The sequence below is a fragment of the Panthera tigris genome, chromosome E1 (assembly GCF_018350195.1).
Source record: "Panthera tigris isolate Pti1 chromosome E1, P.tigris_Pti1_mat1.1, whole genome shotgun sequence".
NCBI lineage: Eukaryota > Metazoa > Chordata > Mammalia > Carnivora > Felidae > Panthera > Panthera tigris.
In genome coordinates, this window is record NC_056673.1 from 24792559 (window position 1) to 24810107 (window position 17549).

A 17549-nucleotide genomic window follows, 5' to 3' on the forward strand; every position below is an offset into this window, starting at 1 on the left:
AGGAAGCAAAGCCCAGGAGTCCACAGTGGGAACAGGACTAATGCTGGGACCAGAGGCATCCTGACCCTGCTCAGGAAATCAGAAACCTGAGATTCCCAGCTAGCTGCAGGTCTGGGCTGTTACCATCATTACAATTAGGAATTTTCCAGAACCCTTTCACTTTTTAAAAACTGCCCAAGTCTTCTGGTATCTCCTCTGAATCTCCATTGAATTTGTCCCACTTTTTAAAGATTTGGGTTTGATGACAGCTTATTCCCTCAAATAGCACTGGATTTAGCATATTTTCCTCAAATTATCACTTGGTTTATCTCCTGTTCCAGTGGAGCAAATCAAGCAGGTAAGTCAGTCGTCCAAGAGTTCTGTTTTTATAGTATGGGCAGTCAGAGTAAAAGAACCAGCATGGAACGTGGGCTAATACTCAACCTACTACATGGGGTCACAGCAAAGATTAAGTGACACTGACAAGGCAAAAGGAAGGAAACCTGAATTTCCATACCAGAGGAATTACTCTCTAGGGCATAATCTGGATAAAATCTCCCATGACAGCACACAGGCTAGCCAGAATGTAAACAGAAGTATAACTGTTCTTCCAGTTGTAAGTAGTTTTATGACAGGTAATAAATACTCCTAGTAGGGGAGAGCTCCCTTGTGCATCACAAAGAATGGATGTGAAATTTTATGTTTTAATATAAATTAAATATTTGGACTCTGGACTTTGCCACTGGTTTAGAATGAGAAAAGAATGTTAACTGAATCATACCAGTACTTGTCCACGACCTGCATTTCTAGCATTTGCTCTAGGCACCCATACAGGTGGCATTCCTAGAAGCCAGAGATAAGCTATATCTCTCTCTCCAGGGCTCCATCAAGTTACACTGCAGAAAGTGTCCATTGTCTTATACTGACATCTGCCCTGAACCTTCACCCTATAGTGTTACTGGCTTTAATCAGGTTATGCTGGAAAGACACAGCTTGGGCCATGTGTGAGTTCTTCTCACCTTCTAGTCTCACCTGGCTGGGCAGTCCTTTGGTGCTTTGTGTCCAAAAGGCCTTTTCCTGCCAGCTGCCTTGCCAAAGACATTTGAATGACACCAAGCTGCCAAACTACTCCCACAGCAGCTCTAAGTACACATGAGCAAGCAACAGCTCCCGCCCGCAATCCAGGGCTGCTGCAGCCACCAGTGGCGTGGGGCTCCGACCTACATCTCAAGCCCTGACAGATGTCACGGGTTGGTTACCAAACCGTGACTAAGAAACCTCAGGGCCACAGAGAACTTCCCACATTTACTACCTTTGGGCATCTTCGATTCCCCACAAACAGAACAGGTCAAGTCAGCTTGAAATTAACCCTAAAATTTCAACTGGGATATCTGCATTTAGTTCCTTTAAAAAGAACAAAACCCTCAGGTGCCTGGGTAGCTCAGTCAGTTGAGCATCTGACTTCGGCTCAGGTCATGATTTCATGGTTCATGAGTTTGAGCCCCACATTGGGCCCTAGTGCTGACAGCTCAGAGCCTGGAGCCTACTTCAGATTCTCTGTCCCCCTTTCTCACCGCCCCACCCCTGCTTGTGCTCTGTCTCTTTCAAAAATGAATAAACATTAAAAAAAAAATTAAAAAAAAAAAGAAAACCTTACTATTTAATATGTTGATTTATTTAACGTAATTTCAAGCAATTATGAACTAAGGATGAACAATGCAATTTATCAGAGAATCACATCTTGATTTTATTTAGCAACACTGAGGAAGTTTTAATTCAAATGGGTATAAAACTTGACAAAAGATATCATTTGTAATGTCTAACCTGTACCAAAATTAAAACATTTAAAGACAACTATCTGAATGTCAAGTTCTCTCTCCATAAAGGGCTTGCCACCTTGAGTGTCCCCCATATTGCCCGAAATCCATGCCACAGTTTTTGACATAAAGACTTATGCGGCCTACCCTACATCAGGTGGCCTATGCCCTGGAAGTCACCACCCTTGCTCACAGGACCCCACACTAGCTGTTCTCCTGGGAGGAGGAGCAGGCAAGTTCTGAGAGCCACGCACATGATTGAGCAAGCAGCACAATAATCCATCTTAAGAATCCTCATCCTGGGATGGTTCCACAATCCGTAAACAGCAGTCAGCAAACTCTACAAACAAGGGTTCCTGCATGCAGGCCCTCATGAGTTTTGCCTTGTTATCCCCCTGATCGAGGCTGACCATCAACTGTCTAAGGTGTGGATTGAGCAGTAGGCTTCTTAATGCTGCAGACTCCCCTTAAAAATGAACAAGAAAGCCAATGTGAGTTCAAGTGGGAACAGATGGAGATAGCTAAAAGCTAAATGTTTCTAATGCAACAAATATCAAGAGTGCTGTATCCCCCTTAACCTTTAAAACCAAGAACTGAACCAATGCTTCACATAAATAAGGTGAGATCAGCATATCAAAGGATTTCCAAGTTAAATGCTATCACAGATTCTTGTTCTTGGTATCTCTGTAAATAATTTAACTTTATGCCATTTCAATTAGGAAAAAATATTTTACCAGGACAAATATAAAAAATAATAGCACTAAGCTGTTGGCATGTTTTTGTTCTTCATAGGCCTGAAGGTTCTCACTGGGTGAGGACAGTTACACTACATACTCTGAATGCTGTTTAAGCAAACACTTGATCCTTGCAAAGCAGGATCTGTAGCAATGAACGGACACACACATCTGCATGGTACTTTGCAGTTTGAAAAACTTTTCACACCTACCCTCATATCTCAGCTTCACCCTCAGTATAACTAATCACTACCATGGGAATGGGTACCAAGCAGTCAGCCTACGTTGAGATGGAAACAATGAAAATTTCCATCTTTAGAAACTACACTGGCTTACTAATCACCCACAGAACAGAACTGCTATAAGGACTGACTGCACAGTCCTACACAAACGCTGGGCATTGTTAACACCTGCATCCCTCTGAAAAATCAGATCCTGGGATTGCCCAGTCTGCATTAATGGCTAGACCATACACTGTGCCCTGGGTACATGGGAATAAATGTAGGCCCCTGCCCTACAAATTGGTGTGGGAGAGAGAAATTACTATAAAATATGAGTGGTGTATTACAAGGCCTGATGGGAAGGCAAAAAAGGGCTTACTTCTGAGAACAACAAAAAGTCAAGAGAAGTTTAGCTGAGGAAAGGTAACCTGAACCAAGCCTTGAGGGAAAATTTTGTCAACCCACAAAAACAGGATTCCAGAGCAAGAGAGTTGTAGGCAGGCTGGGAGGTGTTGAATGAAGCCCTCAGTGTTCACAGAATCATGCAACATAAGGGCTCTGCACGCCATACTCAAGTGCAGCTGACCCTGAACAACAGGCTTGAACTGCACAGGCCCACATATACAAGGATTTTTTCCCCCATAAATACAGTGCTGTGTTTCTCTTCCTTATGATTTTCTTAACATTTCCTTTTCTCTCATTTATTGTAAGAAGACAGCATATAATACATATAACATACAAAATATGTTAATCGACTATGTTATATTGGTAAGGCTTCTGGTCAACACTAGAATATTAGTTAAGTTCTGGGGGAGTCAAAAGTTATACACAAATTTTCATTGCATGGTAGTTGGGGAGTGAAGCCGAACCCCAGCACAGTTCAAGGGTCAACTGTATTTATTAATAACCAAAAAATCACGTTATTCTTTGGATTAAATGTTATCAGTAATTGACAAAGAAGTAAACACAGCAAAGACTTACCTAAATTCTTTAAATTCTGCAAAGAAACTCTGTCCTCTTCCTCATCACTATTGAGAAAATCAGCTACAGAGTCATCATCATCATCTGAGGAATACAGAACACAATCAACTAATTAGGACTAGAAACAAAACCTAGATGCCAGATTTTAACAACTACTGCAATAGATTAAAAATGTGCACACAAGTGACAATAGCAGGACAAAGTAGGTATAGACAAAACAAAAATGACTTTTCTGGAACTTATAACTGTACCAACATTCCTCTTTTTGGAAAGGGAATGAAAACAAAAGCAAAGAATTAGTGACTTTAACAAGCACACCCTAGTATTCACATACTTGTTTATTCTATGTGTCTCTGTGGTCTTCTGGACAGGAGCCTGATTTTCCAATTCCTATCACCCCAGGTCCCCTCACTATAGCTCCAGCCCTGTCAGGACCCAAAAAACTAGGTGTTCTATAAAAACCTGCTAACACAGGGGCACCTGGGTGGCTCAGTCGGTTAAGCGGCCGACTTCAGCTCAGGTCATGATCTCTCAGTCTGTGAGTTTGAGCCCCGCGTCGGGCTCTGTGCTGACAGCTCAGAGCCTGGAGCCTGTTTCAGATTCTGTGTCTCCCTCTCTCTGCCCCTCCCCTGTTCATGCTCTGTCTCTCCCTGTCTCAAAAATAAATAAAAAATGTTAAAAAAAATTTTTTAAAAACCTGCTAACATGAATGCCCTGTGCTTTTAGCATGGCCAGAAATTTCTGGCACTGCCTGAACCCAACAAGGAAGTTTCTCAAAAGGCAGAAATAGGCTATCCCCATGCTGTGAATGTTCAGGCAGCAGGAGGGGCTGCTTTCAGAGACTGGCATGGTCCATGAAACCCAGGAGATACTGAAGTGTGGATAAATGGATGAGACAGCCCACTCCCACAATAAATCCATAGAGCCCCAGCAGCATGAAGGTGACCTAGGCCAAAGGCAGTCGCCCACCCAAGCCTAGCTCAGGTGAACTGACAGCTCCAGCCAGGCCCATGGAGGGAAACCTGAAGCCATGACTGGAAAAGGATCCTACCAGCAGGGTCCCCCACCCCTCATCCCCAAACCACAGCTACAGGCTTTATCCCCTCTGCCTCTGTCCTCCTTGTTTCTTGCCCTTAACAATACCTTCAGGCTGCTCTATAATACATAACAGGTGCCCCACTCCTGGTGCTCCAGGCTAAGGAAGGTGCTGCTCCTTAATGAAGCCATCGTTCCTGACTCCCTGCCCCAACCCACATCTCTTTCCTTTCAGCTTCTTTTATTTGAAACCTTTTCCTAGGTTGGCTGGTTTGAAATGAACCAACCCACCTTTGTCTTCTGCAGGCTTTATAGTTTTTGCAGTAACAGCTGATCTTTTTCTCTCAATAGGACGAGTTTCAGGGTTGCACTCCTCTGAAAGAGACACAAATCAGGCGCACATCACTTCTACTTTAGCAACAAGGCTGCACCTCTCCACCAAGCCAGCATCTAGGTGGGAAGCTATGTTCAGGGTAAGGGATGTGGGTAGGGATGATGGATGCAAAGGAAATGAGGGATCAAATCACAGGGCAGTATCCAGAAAACAAGCAACCCTGGGCTTGGCAGAGGGTGGAGGAAACAGGTCTTGTGTATCCTGAGGATCTGTCCCCATCCAACTTACTCTGCAGAACCTCACAGGGCTTTCACCAAGATCAAGTGGCACACTGACTTCAATTACCAAACTATTTTCTCAGCAGTTTCAGACACTAAATTTGCATGTGCCACGTGCCAATTACACAGATAAAGTCATCAGGCCCCCATCAAGGGGCTGAGTCTTAGAGATGGCAGTTGGAGAGATGGAGAAAAGTCTGATTTACATCACCTGAGAGGGCCGGGAGACAAAGAGGAGGCACTTTCAGGTGGAAAGAGCATTCCTGGCAGAGGGAAAGGTCTACGGCTGGACCAGACCCCTGAAAGAACAGGGTCAGGAGCAACCACATGGTGATGAGCAACTACAAGTTGATTGACAGGGCAGGCCTGGCAGGAGGCTGGGGCCCACACAAGTGGAGGAAGAGCAAAAGAATACCACAAAGGGAGGTTGGCCTTTCTTCCCAAGACCAGTGTCTCTCATCAAGGGCACCGTGGTGTTCAAGAACGAAAGGTCTTTAATGGTGTGAGTCTCACACACCACAGGCTGTTTATCTGAGTCAATACCAATTGCCAGAATTGCCCCCCAACCCTCCTCAGCTACTGTAAAACAGAAACAGTGTAACAGTGCGTCTCCCTAGGGAGAGCAATACCCAAGTTAAGAATCACTGGCTTCCTTTCCTAGAGAGGCTGGAGTGTTCAACAAGGGAGTTAATTACTCAAATGTGCATTTCAGGAAAGACCTTGGCGGCAGCCCGGCCACACAGTTGAGAGCTCCAGATTGCTCCAGATTGCCTTAGGGATTCTTGGGCCACCCAGGGCTGCACAGCCAGAGCAAAGCCTACCCAACCCGGCTCCACAACCCTATTTCCAGCAAAGCGGTTCTCCTTCTTTCCTATCTTGAACCAAAAAGTTTCCTTTGAAAATGCTCCACGGTCATTAGGGTTAAAAAAAAAAACAGCAGGGGGAGGGAAGCAGCTTGAAATGGACCTCTGAGTCAGAGTCTGGAAGGGGGGACACGAGAAGCAAAAAACCAATGAGGAACTTTAACAAAAGAGTCAACCCAGCATGCGGTCGCGGCAAAGGGTCCCTGAGGACTGAGAAGAGACCCCGAATTGGAGTTAAAATGTAGACTAATCGCTCCTTACTGTAAACAGATCTACCTCGTTGTTTCTAACAAAACATTTTTGAAGGAAAGAAAACGTTCTCGTTAACCTCAGCAAGAGCAGCTTCTGCGTCAGAATTCTAAGATGAAGAAACTACTAGGGTCGACTCTGTCAGACCAAAGTAGCCCAGTATTTAAAATAAGAAAGAAAAGAAAAGAAAAGAAAAGAAAAGAAAAGAAAAGAGAAAGTCTATAAAAGAAAAGGCAGGGCAGAAGTTTTCACTGTTCGAAACCCGAGGAAGCATTCACAAGCAGAGGTTCCCCGTGGGACGAGGCAGGAATTGACGGGGGTTGCCCGCACTAGGGGAGTGCCGGGGGCTCAAGCGGGGCGCCGGGGTCTTACCTTTGTGCTTCCGGAAACATCCCACGGAGCAGCTGCAACAACAGAGAACACGACCGCGTCAGCCCGGAAAGCCTCGCGGACCCTCCCGCAGCCCCCGCCGGGTCCCCGAGCCGCCCCGCAGGCTCCACCCGGCCTCCTCCCCCACGACCCCCACTCTTACTAGGGCACACGGCAGGCGGGGCAGCGGTATTTGGGTTTCTCCAAGCAAATCACGCAGACGACAGCGCTACTATTCAGCGACGCCATGGTCGCTCCCCAGCCTCACTCTCACCCGCAAGCGCCAGTCTCTGACGGAAGGTACCACGTGCACGCCCTTTTTTTTCTGTTTCCTTAACCCGGACCAATCGGCGAGCAGCACTTGCTGGCAGTCAAAAGCAATGGATCGATCCTGCTCATTGCTCCAGTCCTGATAAGTAGACAGTCGATATACTCGATGCGCATCCAGTAGCAGCTTTGGCTTCCAGGATTAAGTCACAGTTGTCGTTGGAGAACTTGCTATGTATCCCTGTCCTGTCCCTAAGGGCAAGTCACTGTTACTCTCCAATTCTGTTGCCCCACATGTAAAAAGAATACGTGGGACTAAATGTCATTTACCTTCTGGCTTGGACTTTCTGAATCTTGCAAGGGCACTGGGTTCTCACCCCCACCCCGGCCCCCCACATCTCGTTTGCTTATGTCTAGCAAATGAGAAGTCCAGACCCTGGCCAATTAGATCCATCGGCTAGATCGAGTGACGTACATGTGCTTTTCCCAGCATAGGCCCTTTTTCTCTCAGGGAAGAAAGATGAGACTTGACAACTGCCAAATGTTTATTGAGCTCCTAGTGACAGCAGTGCACTGCCCAGAGGCTGGGTTGGGGACACCCAGGCAGTAGCAGCCACAGCCTCTTCCCTCTGGGAGTTCAAAGCTTAGACCTAAGGCAGGAGAGAGAGGTGAAAGAGAAGAGACTCTGTCTTAGGGTCCTGCCGGTGTTAGCCTGCACTTGCACAGCCCTGAGAGAGTGCCTCTTCAAATTTCACAACATACACTCTTCACTTGACTCACCCAAGTCACAGCCCTGCGTGGGATATCTTGGTCAGGGAACAGATGAGTGAGCTCTGGCCCAAAGATGGGGACCTGGCCTAGTAAGTCTGGATAGGTGAATTGTGATAGGCCTTGAGTGGCACCTCAGGCTTTAGGAATAGACGGTCGTGTTTTATTGACAGCTTATGTCTCCTTGAAGCCCTCAGTACTGCCCAGCCTAACCAGGGCTCCCACCCCACATTGTGCAGTGCCCACCTAGGGCCATAAGTCATTCTTACTCCTAAGTGCCTCCTCCCTGTGTTGGCCCATAAGTCCACAGAATCCCACTACTATAGGGCCCCACATGACTGTCATTGTCTTTGTGGATAAATCTGTTATGACCAAAGCAGCTGTTTGAGTCTTGGTTCAAACCCCTCCCTGAATATGTGACTTTTACCCTCTCTGAGGATTCTCACCTATTAGTGTGGATTTTCAGGCCTACTTTCCTGAGCTGTTGAGAAGCAGAGAGAAGACCATGTATAAAAATGTTTGTAATTTGAAGCACTACAAAAGGCTATTTATGTGATACCCAGAGTCTGTAATTTCTGGATCTTGGGTCTGAACCCTATAAATGCAGGTGTCAGGCCCCAAGTCCCTCAAGGTTAGGGTCCTGAACAAAGCTCAGGCCCCTCCAAAAGGGTTCTGCCATCAGCCTCAAAGGGCCACACTTGGGTGGGCAGAACAACTATCCATCCCTCTCTTGGCTTTGCTAAACTCTCCCTGGGACGCTGTCCAGTCCATAGTGCTGAAGTGGCATGGCTCTCTACCTGCCTTGGCATGCAGCTGCCCCTGTGTAGACCAGGACCAGCCTGAAATCCAAGACATGTCTACACTGACCCAATAATCAGAAGCATTCCCTGTATTCTTCCACAGTTGTAACCATCCCAGAACCATTCCAGAAGGTTCACAAGTACCTGAGAAGGCCAGAGATTAGTGATTAGCACACTTGGATCCTGTGCCCTGTCTGGCACCCGGTAGGAACTTGCTGTGTGTGGACATCACCACTGCCCACTCCATATTCTTCCTGTGAGTTGTGTTTGGAGGCTGAGGCCATAAAGAGTCTCCACAGTTTTCAGCATTCAAACCCTCCTCACCCAAATCCAAGCCACGCTGATTCCTCTACCTTCGGGTCCAAAGGTGATGACATCAGCAAAAAGAGAGTTTCTGGAATTCCTCCCATGCACATTCTGCCCAGTAAAGACACTCTTCTACTCTGGGAGATCCCCAGCTCTCCCAGACAGCCGCACCCCTCCTGCTCCAATGTCCAGGAAAGGAAGTGACTCAGGTGATGAGGTTGGGGAACACCAGGAGGTCAAGCAAGCCCAGTATGCAAGCCTCTTGGCAATGGCTAGTTCAGAGAAAAACGACACGTATGACTCCAAGCCCAGCAACTACATGTCCACACTGATAAAGCTAAGCTTAGCAGCACCCTGGTTTTCCCTGGACCCCCACCACGCCCATCCTAGCGGCTGTCTAAGGCTGTGTCGCGCCTCCCCGTGCCCGACCTGGAGAGAGGTGAGGTAATAATCAAGGCAGAATGGTTTTCAGAGCTCCACCGCCTGGCAGGCTCTGTCCAGCGCATTCCGGGAACCAAACCCAAAGTCTGGCGCTGTGCGTGGAGGTCCAGGCCCGGCACCCAGCACCGCCAGAGGGCGCTCCAGGCCCACACTAGCCCTGGAGTAGCTGCGCTCCAGCGGAATTGGAGTAAACTCCACCCCATTCCTGGCTGGAGACTAGGCTGTCTCGCAGCACCGGGAAGGGTAAACTCAGGCACTGGCGCGCACCTGGAACACCGCCAAGTGGCAGGAAAGAGCGTGGAGAGCGAGATGCTGAAGCCGGCGACCGGATGGGCAGGAGTGTCTCCTCCACAAAAACAAGGTGCATATCAGCAGAGGTCCCCAAAGGCAACTAGCCTTTGTCCAGGGACAACTTCCAGATGCCTATTGCCCCACGCTTCCTGGCATTCCTATTGGGTGGAGCTGCAAACTGGCCACGCACGTTAGCTGATGAAAGTTTAACCGTACTTCGGGAGCATGGGGTTACTAACTAGGGCGTGAGCCACTGCCCTGCACCTTCCCCAGTGCCATGATGGGGCAGGCAGAGAGATCTAATCGCCCAACATGAGCTACGTGTTGCAGTTGTCAGAGGCGGAGGATCCATAAAGTTGGGCTCCCTGATGCCTTGCCAGATCTTAGTTCTTGCTGCAACTCTAACACCTCTTTCCCTCCCAGGGCATGGGGATCCCAGGGCCAGCACCAGGAGAAGTGTCTGAGATTGACATCTTTAGGGGACCTACTGCCTTGTTCTCATCTGCTCACCTCTGTTTCTCCTCTGGTATTGAAGTAGTTCAGATGTTAAAGTGAGTAGGGTTGTTGGTGGGAGTCAAATAAAGGAGGCCTGAGGTTCAGGTGGAGTGATCAGTTTCCAGCTGTCTGCATGTTATTTTATAGCAGTGAAATGCTATTCATTCCCCAATTCTAGACAGTAACAGTCTGACCTATAGTTAGACTTCAAGGAAAACTTCAAAAGAACAAAAGGGATAAAGAATAATTGCATTATTCCCAGTCCCAGAACCATTGGGAGAGCACAGACAAAAGAAGTTACCATTGTTTTATGAACACACTCATCCTACCACCCAAACCCCACACTTTTCTATTTTTCACACCCTCTCCCACTTGCAGACCCACAAAGATCCCAACCTTAAATTCCCTAACACAAACAGAGATCAAAGGAATCAGGACTTCCCAGCCAGATTCTCCAAGAAGACTCTCAGGACAGGGAATGGATCTGGGGCTTTGCACAAACTTCTTAACCATGTGACAGAGATGCTTAGGAGCTCTCCTCAGTGAGAAGTAGGTAAGAGGAAGTGAGGCCCAAATTTCCCTTCCCCTCTCTTAAAACTAAAGACAAAATAAAGACAAGACAAAAGACAAAAAAAAAAAAAAAAAGACAAAAACCATTAGAAATTTTCATTAGCAGATCTGCACAAGAAAGTTATTTGGGCCAAAGGAAAATAATATAAATAGAAATTAAAATCATAATATGATACCACCATACTCTGTACAGAATGACTAAAATTTAGAAGACTGGCAATACCAAGTGCTGGCAAGGAGGCTGCTATGGTCTGAATTTGCATTCCCCCAAATTCATATGTTGAATTCCCAACCCCCAATGTGATGGTATTGGGTGGTAGAGCTTTGGGAGGTGATAAGGTCATAGGATGCTGTGCTCATGAACAAGAGTGTGCCTTTGTATAAGGGACCCCAGAGAGCTCTCTTGCCCTCCTTCCACCTTGTGAGAAAATGGTGGTCTGTGAAACAGGAAGCAAATCTGCTTGTGCCTTGCTCTTGGACTTCCCATTCTCCAGAACTGTGAGAAATAAATGTTTGTTGTTTAAGCCACCCAGTCTATGGTATTTTTGTTATAGCAGCCCAAATGTACTAAGTCGGAATTGGTACCAAGAAATGGGGCGCTGCTGTAACAAATACCTAAAAATGTGCAAGCAGCTTTGGAAGTGGGCAATGGGTTGAGGCCAGAAGAGTTTTGAAATGTATGCTAGAAAATGAGATGCCTACATTGCCATGAATGAACCTTTAAAAGGTAATTCTGGTGAGGGCTCAGAAAGAAAACAGGAGAGCTGTGGGAGAAAGCCTCCATCTCCTTAGAGAACCCCTAAGAGGCCATGAACTGAACATTGGTAGACATGTGGACAGTGAAGGCAGTTCTGGTGATGGCACACAGAAATGAGGAGCATGTTATTGGGCACTGAAAGAAAGGTGATCCCTGCTGTAAAGTGACAAAGAACTTGGTTGATTTGTGTTTGTGTGCTGATATTTCATGAAAGGTGTCCACCTTGCAGGTGATGGAACTGGATGTTTAGCTGAAGAGATTTCTTTTTTCTTTTTCTTTTTTAAATGTTTATTCATTGTTTGAAAGAGAGAGAGAGCATGAGCAGGGGAGGGGCAGAAAGAGAGGGAGACACAGAATCAGAAGCAGGCTCCAGGCTCTGAGCTGTCAGCACAACTTGAACCCACAAACTGTATTATTGCCAAAGTCAGAGGCTCAACTGACTGAGCCACCCAGGAGTCCTTAGCTGAAGAGATTTCTAAGCAATGTGTGGAAGGTGTGACTCGGATCCACCTAACAGTTTATGGTGAAATGTGAAAAGAAATGACTTAAAGGTATAATTGTTGAGCAGACAAGAGCAGAACTTAAAGATTCTCAGCCTACACATATTGCAAAAAATGAGACACTAGTGATGAGACTAAGTCACCATTTGACCAGGAGGTTAGTGTGGATCAGTCATCTCAATAGAAGCCAGGCGCTATTCTTGAAAAAACACTGGGATGATGGAAGAATGTCCCTGAACACTATTCAGAAATCAGCAGGCTGCTGTGCCCACGACAGGCCCAGAGTACACAGCCCCTAGACAGAAGAGTTTTCAAAGGGTGGGACTGTCTCACTGGTTCAGAGTGGCCAGGATGCTCCCAATCTCCTCAGAGAAACCCCTAACCCCCTCAGAGAGTTTCAGGCAGAGTATCAGCCAAAAGGGATTATTCTCAGTCTTTATAGTTTAATGTTGTTTGCCCTATTCTATTTTGGACTTCCTTAGGACCTGTTACTCCTTCTTTCCTATTTCTCCCTTTTGGAAGTACATTAGTCTGCCTTCTTTGGTCTCTGCCAGTCTGTTTGATCTTATGGTTTCCCTTATAGTGGCCCTGATTTTAATATTTTATATTCTTCCATATCCATCTCCCTGCTACATATATCCATTACCCTATACATGTGCTTCTCACTCAGATGCTGGCTTGGTAGAGAAGTGCAACCCTGTCACTAAAATGGAGAGGACATGTCACCTGAGATCTGTGTCTCTTTCAGTGCAGTGCAACCCTTACACTCCTTCTCCTGTTGAGAAATAAAATTTAGCTGTTACTGCAAAAACTAAGCTAAAGTAGCATCCATATAGAAGGTCCCTTTCTTCCTGTTGTGTCTGCAATTGACAGCAAGTGATAGGGTCTGAGAGCTCTTCTTGCTAGCCTCCCCACTCGATTATAAACAAGGTTTTCTTTTATTAATTCCCACATTTCCCCCTTTCGATCAAGATATTTCTTTGAAAGCATCACTGATCAAGAGTTAAGTTTCTCAGGGCACCTGGCTGGCTCACTTGGTGGAGCATGTGACTCTTGATCTTGGGGATGTGGGTTCAAGCCCCACGCTGGGGCTTAAGTAGAGATTAACTTAAGTAGATATCACTTAAAAATAAAATATTTAGGTCGTATCAAAATAACACCAGCATTCTTCACAGAGCTATAACAAACAATCCTAAAATTTGTATGGAACCAGAAAAGACCCCAAATAACCAATGCAATCATAAAAAAGAAAACAAAAGCTGGAGGCATTAAAATTCCAGACTTTAAGATATATTACAAAGCTGTAAACATCAAGACAGTATGGTGCTGGCACAAAAACAGACATTTAGATCAATGGAACAGAATAGAGAACCCAGAAAGGTATGGCCAACTAATCTTTGACAAAGCAGGGAAGAATATCCAATGGAATAGACAGCCTCTTCAACAAATGGTGTTGAGAAAACTGGACAGCGACATGCAGAAGAACAAACCTGGACCACTTTCTTACACCATACATAAAAATAGACTCAGAATGGATGAAAGACCTAAACATAAGACAGGGGCCATCAAAATCCTAGAGGAGAAAAGCAGGCAAAAGTCTATTTGACCTCAGCCATAGCAACTTCTTACTCAGCATGTCTCTGGAGGCAAGGGAAACAAAAGCAAAAATGAACTATTGGGAACTCATCAAGATAAAAAGCTTCTGGGGGTGCCTGAGTGGCTCAGTCAGTTAGGCATCCAACTTTGGCTCAGGTCATGATCTCTCAGTCCATGAGTTCAAGGCCTGTGTCGGGCTCTGTGCTGTCATGACAGCTCAGAGCCTGAAGTCTGCTTCAGATTATGTGTCTACCTCTCTCCCTGCCGCTCCTCTCTCTCTCTCTCTCTCTCTCTCTCTCTCTCTCTCTCTCAAAATAAACATTTAAAAAAGTAAAATAAAATAAAACAAAATAAAATAAAATAAAAAGATAAAAAGCTTTTGCACAGTGAAGGAAACAATCAGCAAAACTAAAAGGCAACTAACAGAATGGGAAAAGATATTTGCAAGTGATATATCAGATAAAGGGTTAGTATCCAAAATTTGTAAAGAACTTATCAAACTGAACACCCAAAAAACAAATAATCCAGTGAAGAAATGGGCAAAACACATGAACAGACCTTCTTCCAAAGAAGACATCCACATTGCTCACCGACATGTGAAAAAATGCTCAACATCACTCATTAGCAGGGAAATACAAATCAAAACCACAATGAGATACCACCTCACACCCATCAGAATGGCTAAAATGAACAACTCAGGCAACAACAGATGTTGGCAATGATGCAGAGAAAGAAGAACCCTTTGGCACTCCTGGCGGGAATGCAAACTGGTATAGCCACTCAGGAAAACAGTATGGAGGTTCCTCAAAATATTAAAAATAGAACTACTCTATGACCCAGCAATTTCACTACTAGGTATTTATCCAAAGGATACAGGTGTACTGATTCGAAGGGGCACCTGCACCCCAATGTTTATTGCAGTGTTGTAGACAATAGCCAAAGTATGGAAAGAGCCCAAATGTCCATTGACAGATGAATGAATAAAGAAGATGTGGTATATATATATATATACAATGGAGTATTACTAGGCAATCAAAAAGAATGAAATCTTGCCATTTGCAACAACATGGATGGAACTAGAGTGTATTATGCTAAGCAAAATTAGTCAGAGAAAGACAAATATCATATGACTTCACTCATTTTTGTAATTTAAGATACAAAACAGATGAGCATAAGGAAGGGAAGCAAAACTAATATAAAAATGGATGGGGACAAATACAGAAAACAAACTGAGGGTTTCTAGAGGGGTTTTGGGTGGGGGGATGGGCTAAATGGACAAGGGACATTAAGAGGACCCTGTTGGTATGAGCACTGGGTATTATATGTAGGGGATGAATCACTGGATTCTACTTCTGAAATCATTATTGCACCATATGCTAACTAACTTAGATGTAAATGTAAAACAATAAAAAATGTCAAGAAAAAAATAAAAATAAAATAAAATATTTAAGGGTGCCTGGGTGGCTCAGTCAGTTGAGTGTCCAACTGTTGATTCTGGCTCAAGTCATGATCCCAGGGTCATGAGATTGAGCCCTGAGTTGGGCTCTGTGCTGAGGATGGAGCCTGCTTGGGATTCTCAATCTCTCCCTCTGTGCCCCTCCCCCACTCGCACATTCTCTCTCTCTCTCTCTCTCTGTCTCTCTCTCTCTCTCTCTCTCTCCCTGTCTAAAATAAAAATTAAAAAATAAAATACAAGAAAATTGAAACAAACAAACGAAAAAAGAGTTTCTCCATACTTAGTGGTTTGTCCCTCAGGACCAGGAAGAATCTTTCCTGGTTGTCATGTCCTACATCAGAGGCAAAATGCATAGCAATTGGAAACTACTTAAGGCCACATTTGAGTAACAAGGTTAGAAAGGACGACTCTCAGGTCCTTCCCATCTAAACTCCATATCTTCCCAAGGTTGTGTCAGAAATTATCTTGAAGCATTGAGCCAGCATCACCTTATTGGGTATATTATTGGTTTTTGTTTTTTTTTTTTAAGTTCTGTAGGCAACAAAATATAAAATTTAAAACAATTATACAAAACAGAAAGAGTAACTTAACAATTCCAAATTGTATCATGGTTCTAAATCAGGGCTCTAGGTCTCAAAGGAGCCAACTGAAATATTTATTGGCACTTATCCAGACTTAGGAAGGAAGGTTCATCCCATGAAAGCAAAGCTGGAGTCGTGTATACTTCCTAAAGTCTCTGCTTAAATCAGCCACAAAAGGTGAATAGTGAATAGTGCAGGAGCACACTGAAAGAACTAACCAAGTGCATTTGGGAAGATACAGGGCAGGTGTAAACATGGAACAGTAGCAAATGAACTTTTTGCAAAACAGCAAAACTTCAAAGATGTTTTATTTATTATTTATTTTATTTTATTTTATTTTTAATATATTGTCATATTGGCTTACATACAACACCCAGTGCTCATCCTAACAAGTGCCCTCCTCAGAGCCCATCACCCACTTTCCCCTCTCCCTCACCCCCATCAACCCTCAATTTGTTCTCTGTATTTAAGAGTCTCTTATGGTTTGCCTCCCTCCCTCTCTGTAACTATTTTTTCTCCTTCCCTTCCCCCATGATCTTCTGTTAAGTTCCTCAAAATTTACATATAAGTGAAAACATGATATCTGTCTTTCTCTGACTGACTTATTTCACTTAGCATAATACTCTCAGTTCTATCCACGTTGCTGCAGATGGCAAGATTTCATTCTTTCTTATTGCCAAGTAGTATTCCATTGTATATATAAACCACATCTTTATCCATTTATCAGTTGATGGACATTTAGGCTCTTTCCATGATTTGGCTATTGTTGAAAGTGCTGCTATAAACATAGGGGTACATGTGCCCCTATGCATCAGCACTCTGTATTCCTTGGGTAAATTCCTAGCAGTACTATTTCTGGGTCATACGGTAGTTCTATTTTTAATTTTTTGAGAACCGCCACGCTGTTTCCTAGAGTGGCTGCACCACTTTCTTTCTTTTTTTTTTTTTAACGTTTTTATTTATTTTTGAGACAGAGAGAGACAGAGCATGAACGGGGGAGGGTCAGAGAGGGAGGGAGACACAGAATCTGAAACAGGCTCCAGGCTCTGAGCTGTCAGCACAGAGCCCGATGCGGGGCTCAAACTCACGGACCGCGAGATCATGACCTGAGCCGAAGTCGGCCGCTTAACCGACTGAGCCACCCAGGCACCCCTACTGCACCACTTTCTATTCTCCCCAACAGTGTAAGAAGGTTCCCATTTCTCCACATCCTCGCCAGCATCTATAGTTTCCTGATTTGTTCCTTTTAGCCACTCTGACCGGTGTAAGGTAGTATCTCACTGTGGCTTTGATTTGTATTTCCCTGATTATGAGTGATGTTGAGCATCATTTCATGTGTCTGTTGGCCATCTGCATGTCTTCTTTAGAGAAGTGTCTATTCATGTCTTCTGCCCATTTCTTCACTGGATTATTTGATTTTCAGGTGTGGAGTTTGGTGAGTTTTTTCTAGATTTTGGATACTAACCCTTTGCCCGATATGTCATTTGCAAATATCTTTTCCCATTCTATCAGTTGCCTTTTAGTTTTGTTGATTGTTTCCTTTGCTGTGCAGAAGCTTTTTATCTTCATGAGGTTCCAATAGTTCATTTTTGCTTTTAATTCCCTTGCCTTGGGAGATGTGTCAAGTAAGAAGTTGCTGCAGCTGAGGTCAAAGAGGTTGTTGCCTGCTTTCTCCTCTAGGGTTTTGATGGTTTCCTGTCTCACATTCAGGTCCTTTATCCATTTTGAGTTTATTTTTGTGAATGGTGTAAGAAAGTGGTCTAGTTTCATTCTTCTACATGATGCTGTCCAGTTCTCCCAACACCATTTTCTAAAGAGACTGTCTTTTTCCATTGGATACTCTTTCCTGCTTTGTCAAACA

General features: G+C 44.7%; 1 protein-coding gene across 1 annotated transcript; it reads right to left on the reverse strand.

Annotated features, from left to right (window-relative positions):
* Nucleotides 1–1693: 1693 nt before the first annotated feature.
* On the reverse strand, nt 1694–7163 carry ZNHIT3 (zinc finger HIT-type containing 3). Its single transcript, XM_042966146.1, has 5 exons — nt 7024–7163; nt 6864–6895; nt 5059–5142; nt 3733–3816; nt 1694–2262 (listed from the first exon to the last, which is right to left on the reverse strand). Exons 1-5 carry the CDS (start codon nt 7107–7109, stop codon nt 2081–2083), a joined length of 468 nt encoding a protein of 155 aa, XP_042822080.1. The 5' UTR covers nt 7110–7163; the 3' UTR covers nt 1694–2080.
* Between the last annotated feature and the right edge of the window lie 10386 nt (nt 7164–17549).

Coding starts and splice junctions, on each gene's coding strand:
- ZNHIT3 (XM_042966146.1), bottom strand. CDS start 7,109: ATGGCGTCGCTGAATAGTAGCGCTGTCGTCTGCGTGATTTGCTTGGAG. Junction 6,896..7,023: donor CCCGCCTGCCGTGTGCCCTA/GTAAGAGTGGGG, acceptor CTGTTGTTGCAG/CTGCTCCGTGGGATGTTTCC. Junction 5,143..6,863: donor ATGTTTCCGGAAGCACAAAG/GTAAGACCCCGG, acceptor TGTCTCTTTCAG/AGGAGTGCAACCCTGAAACT.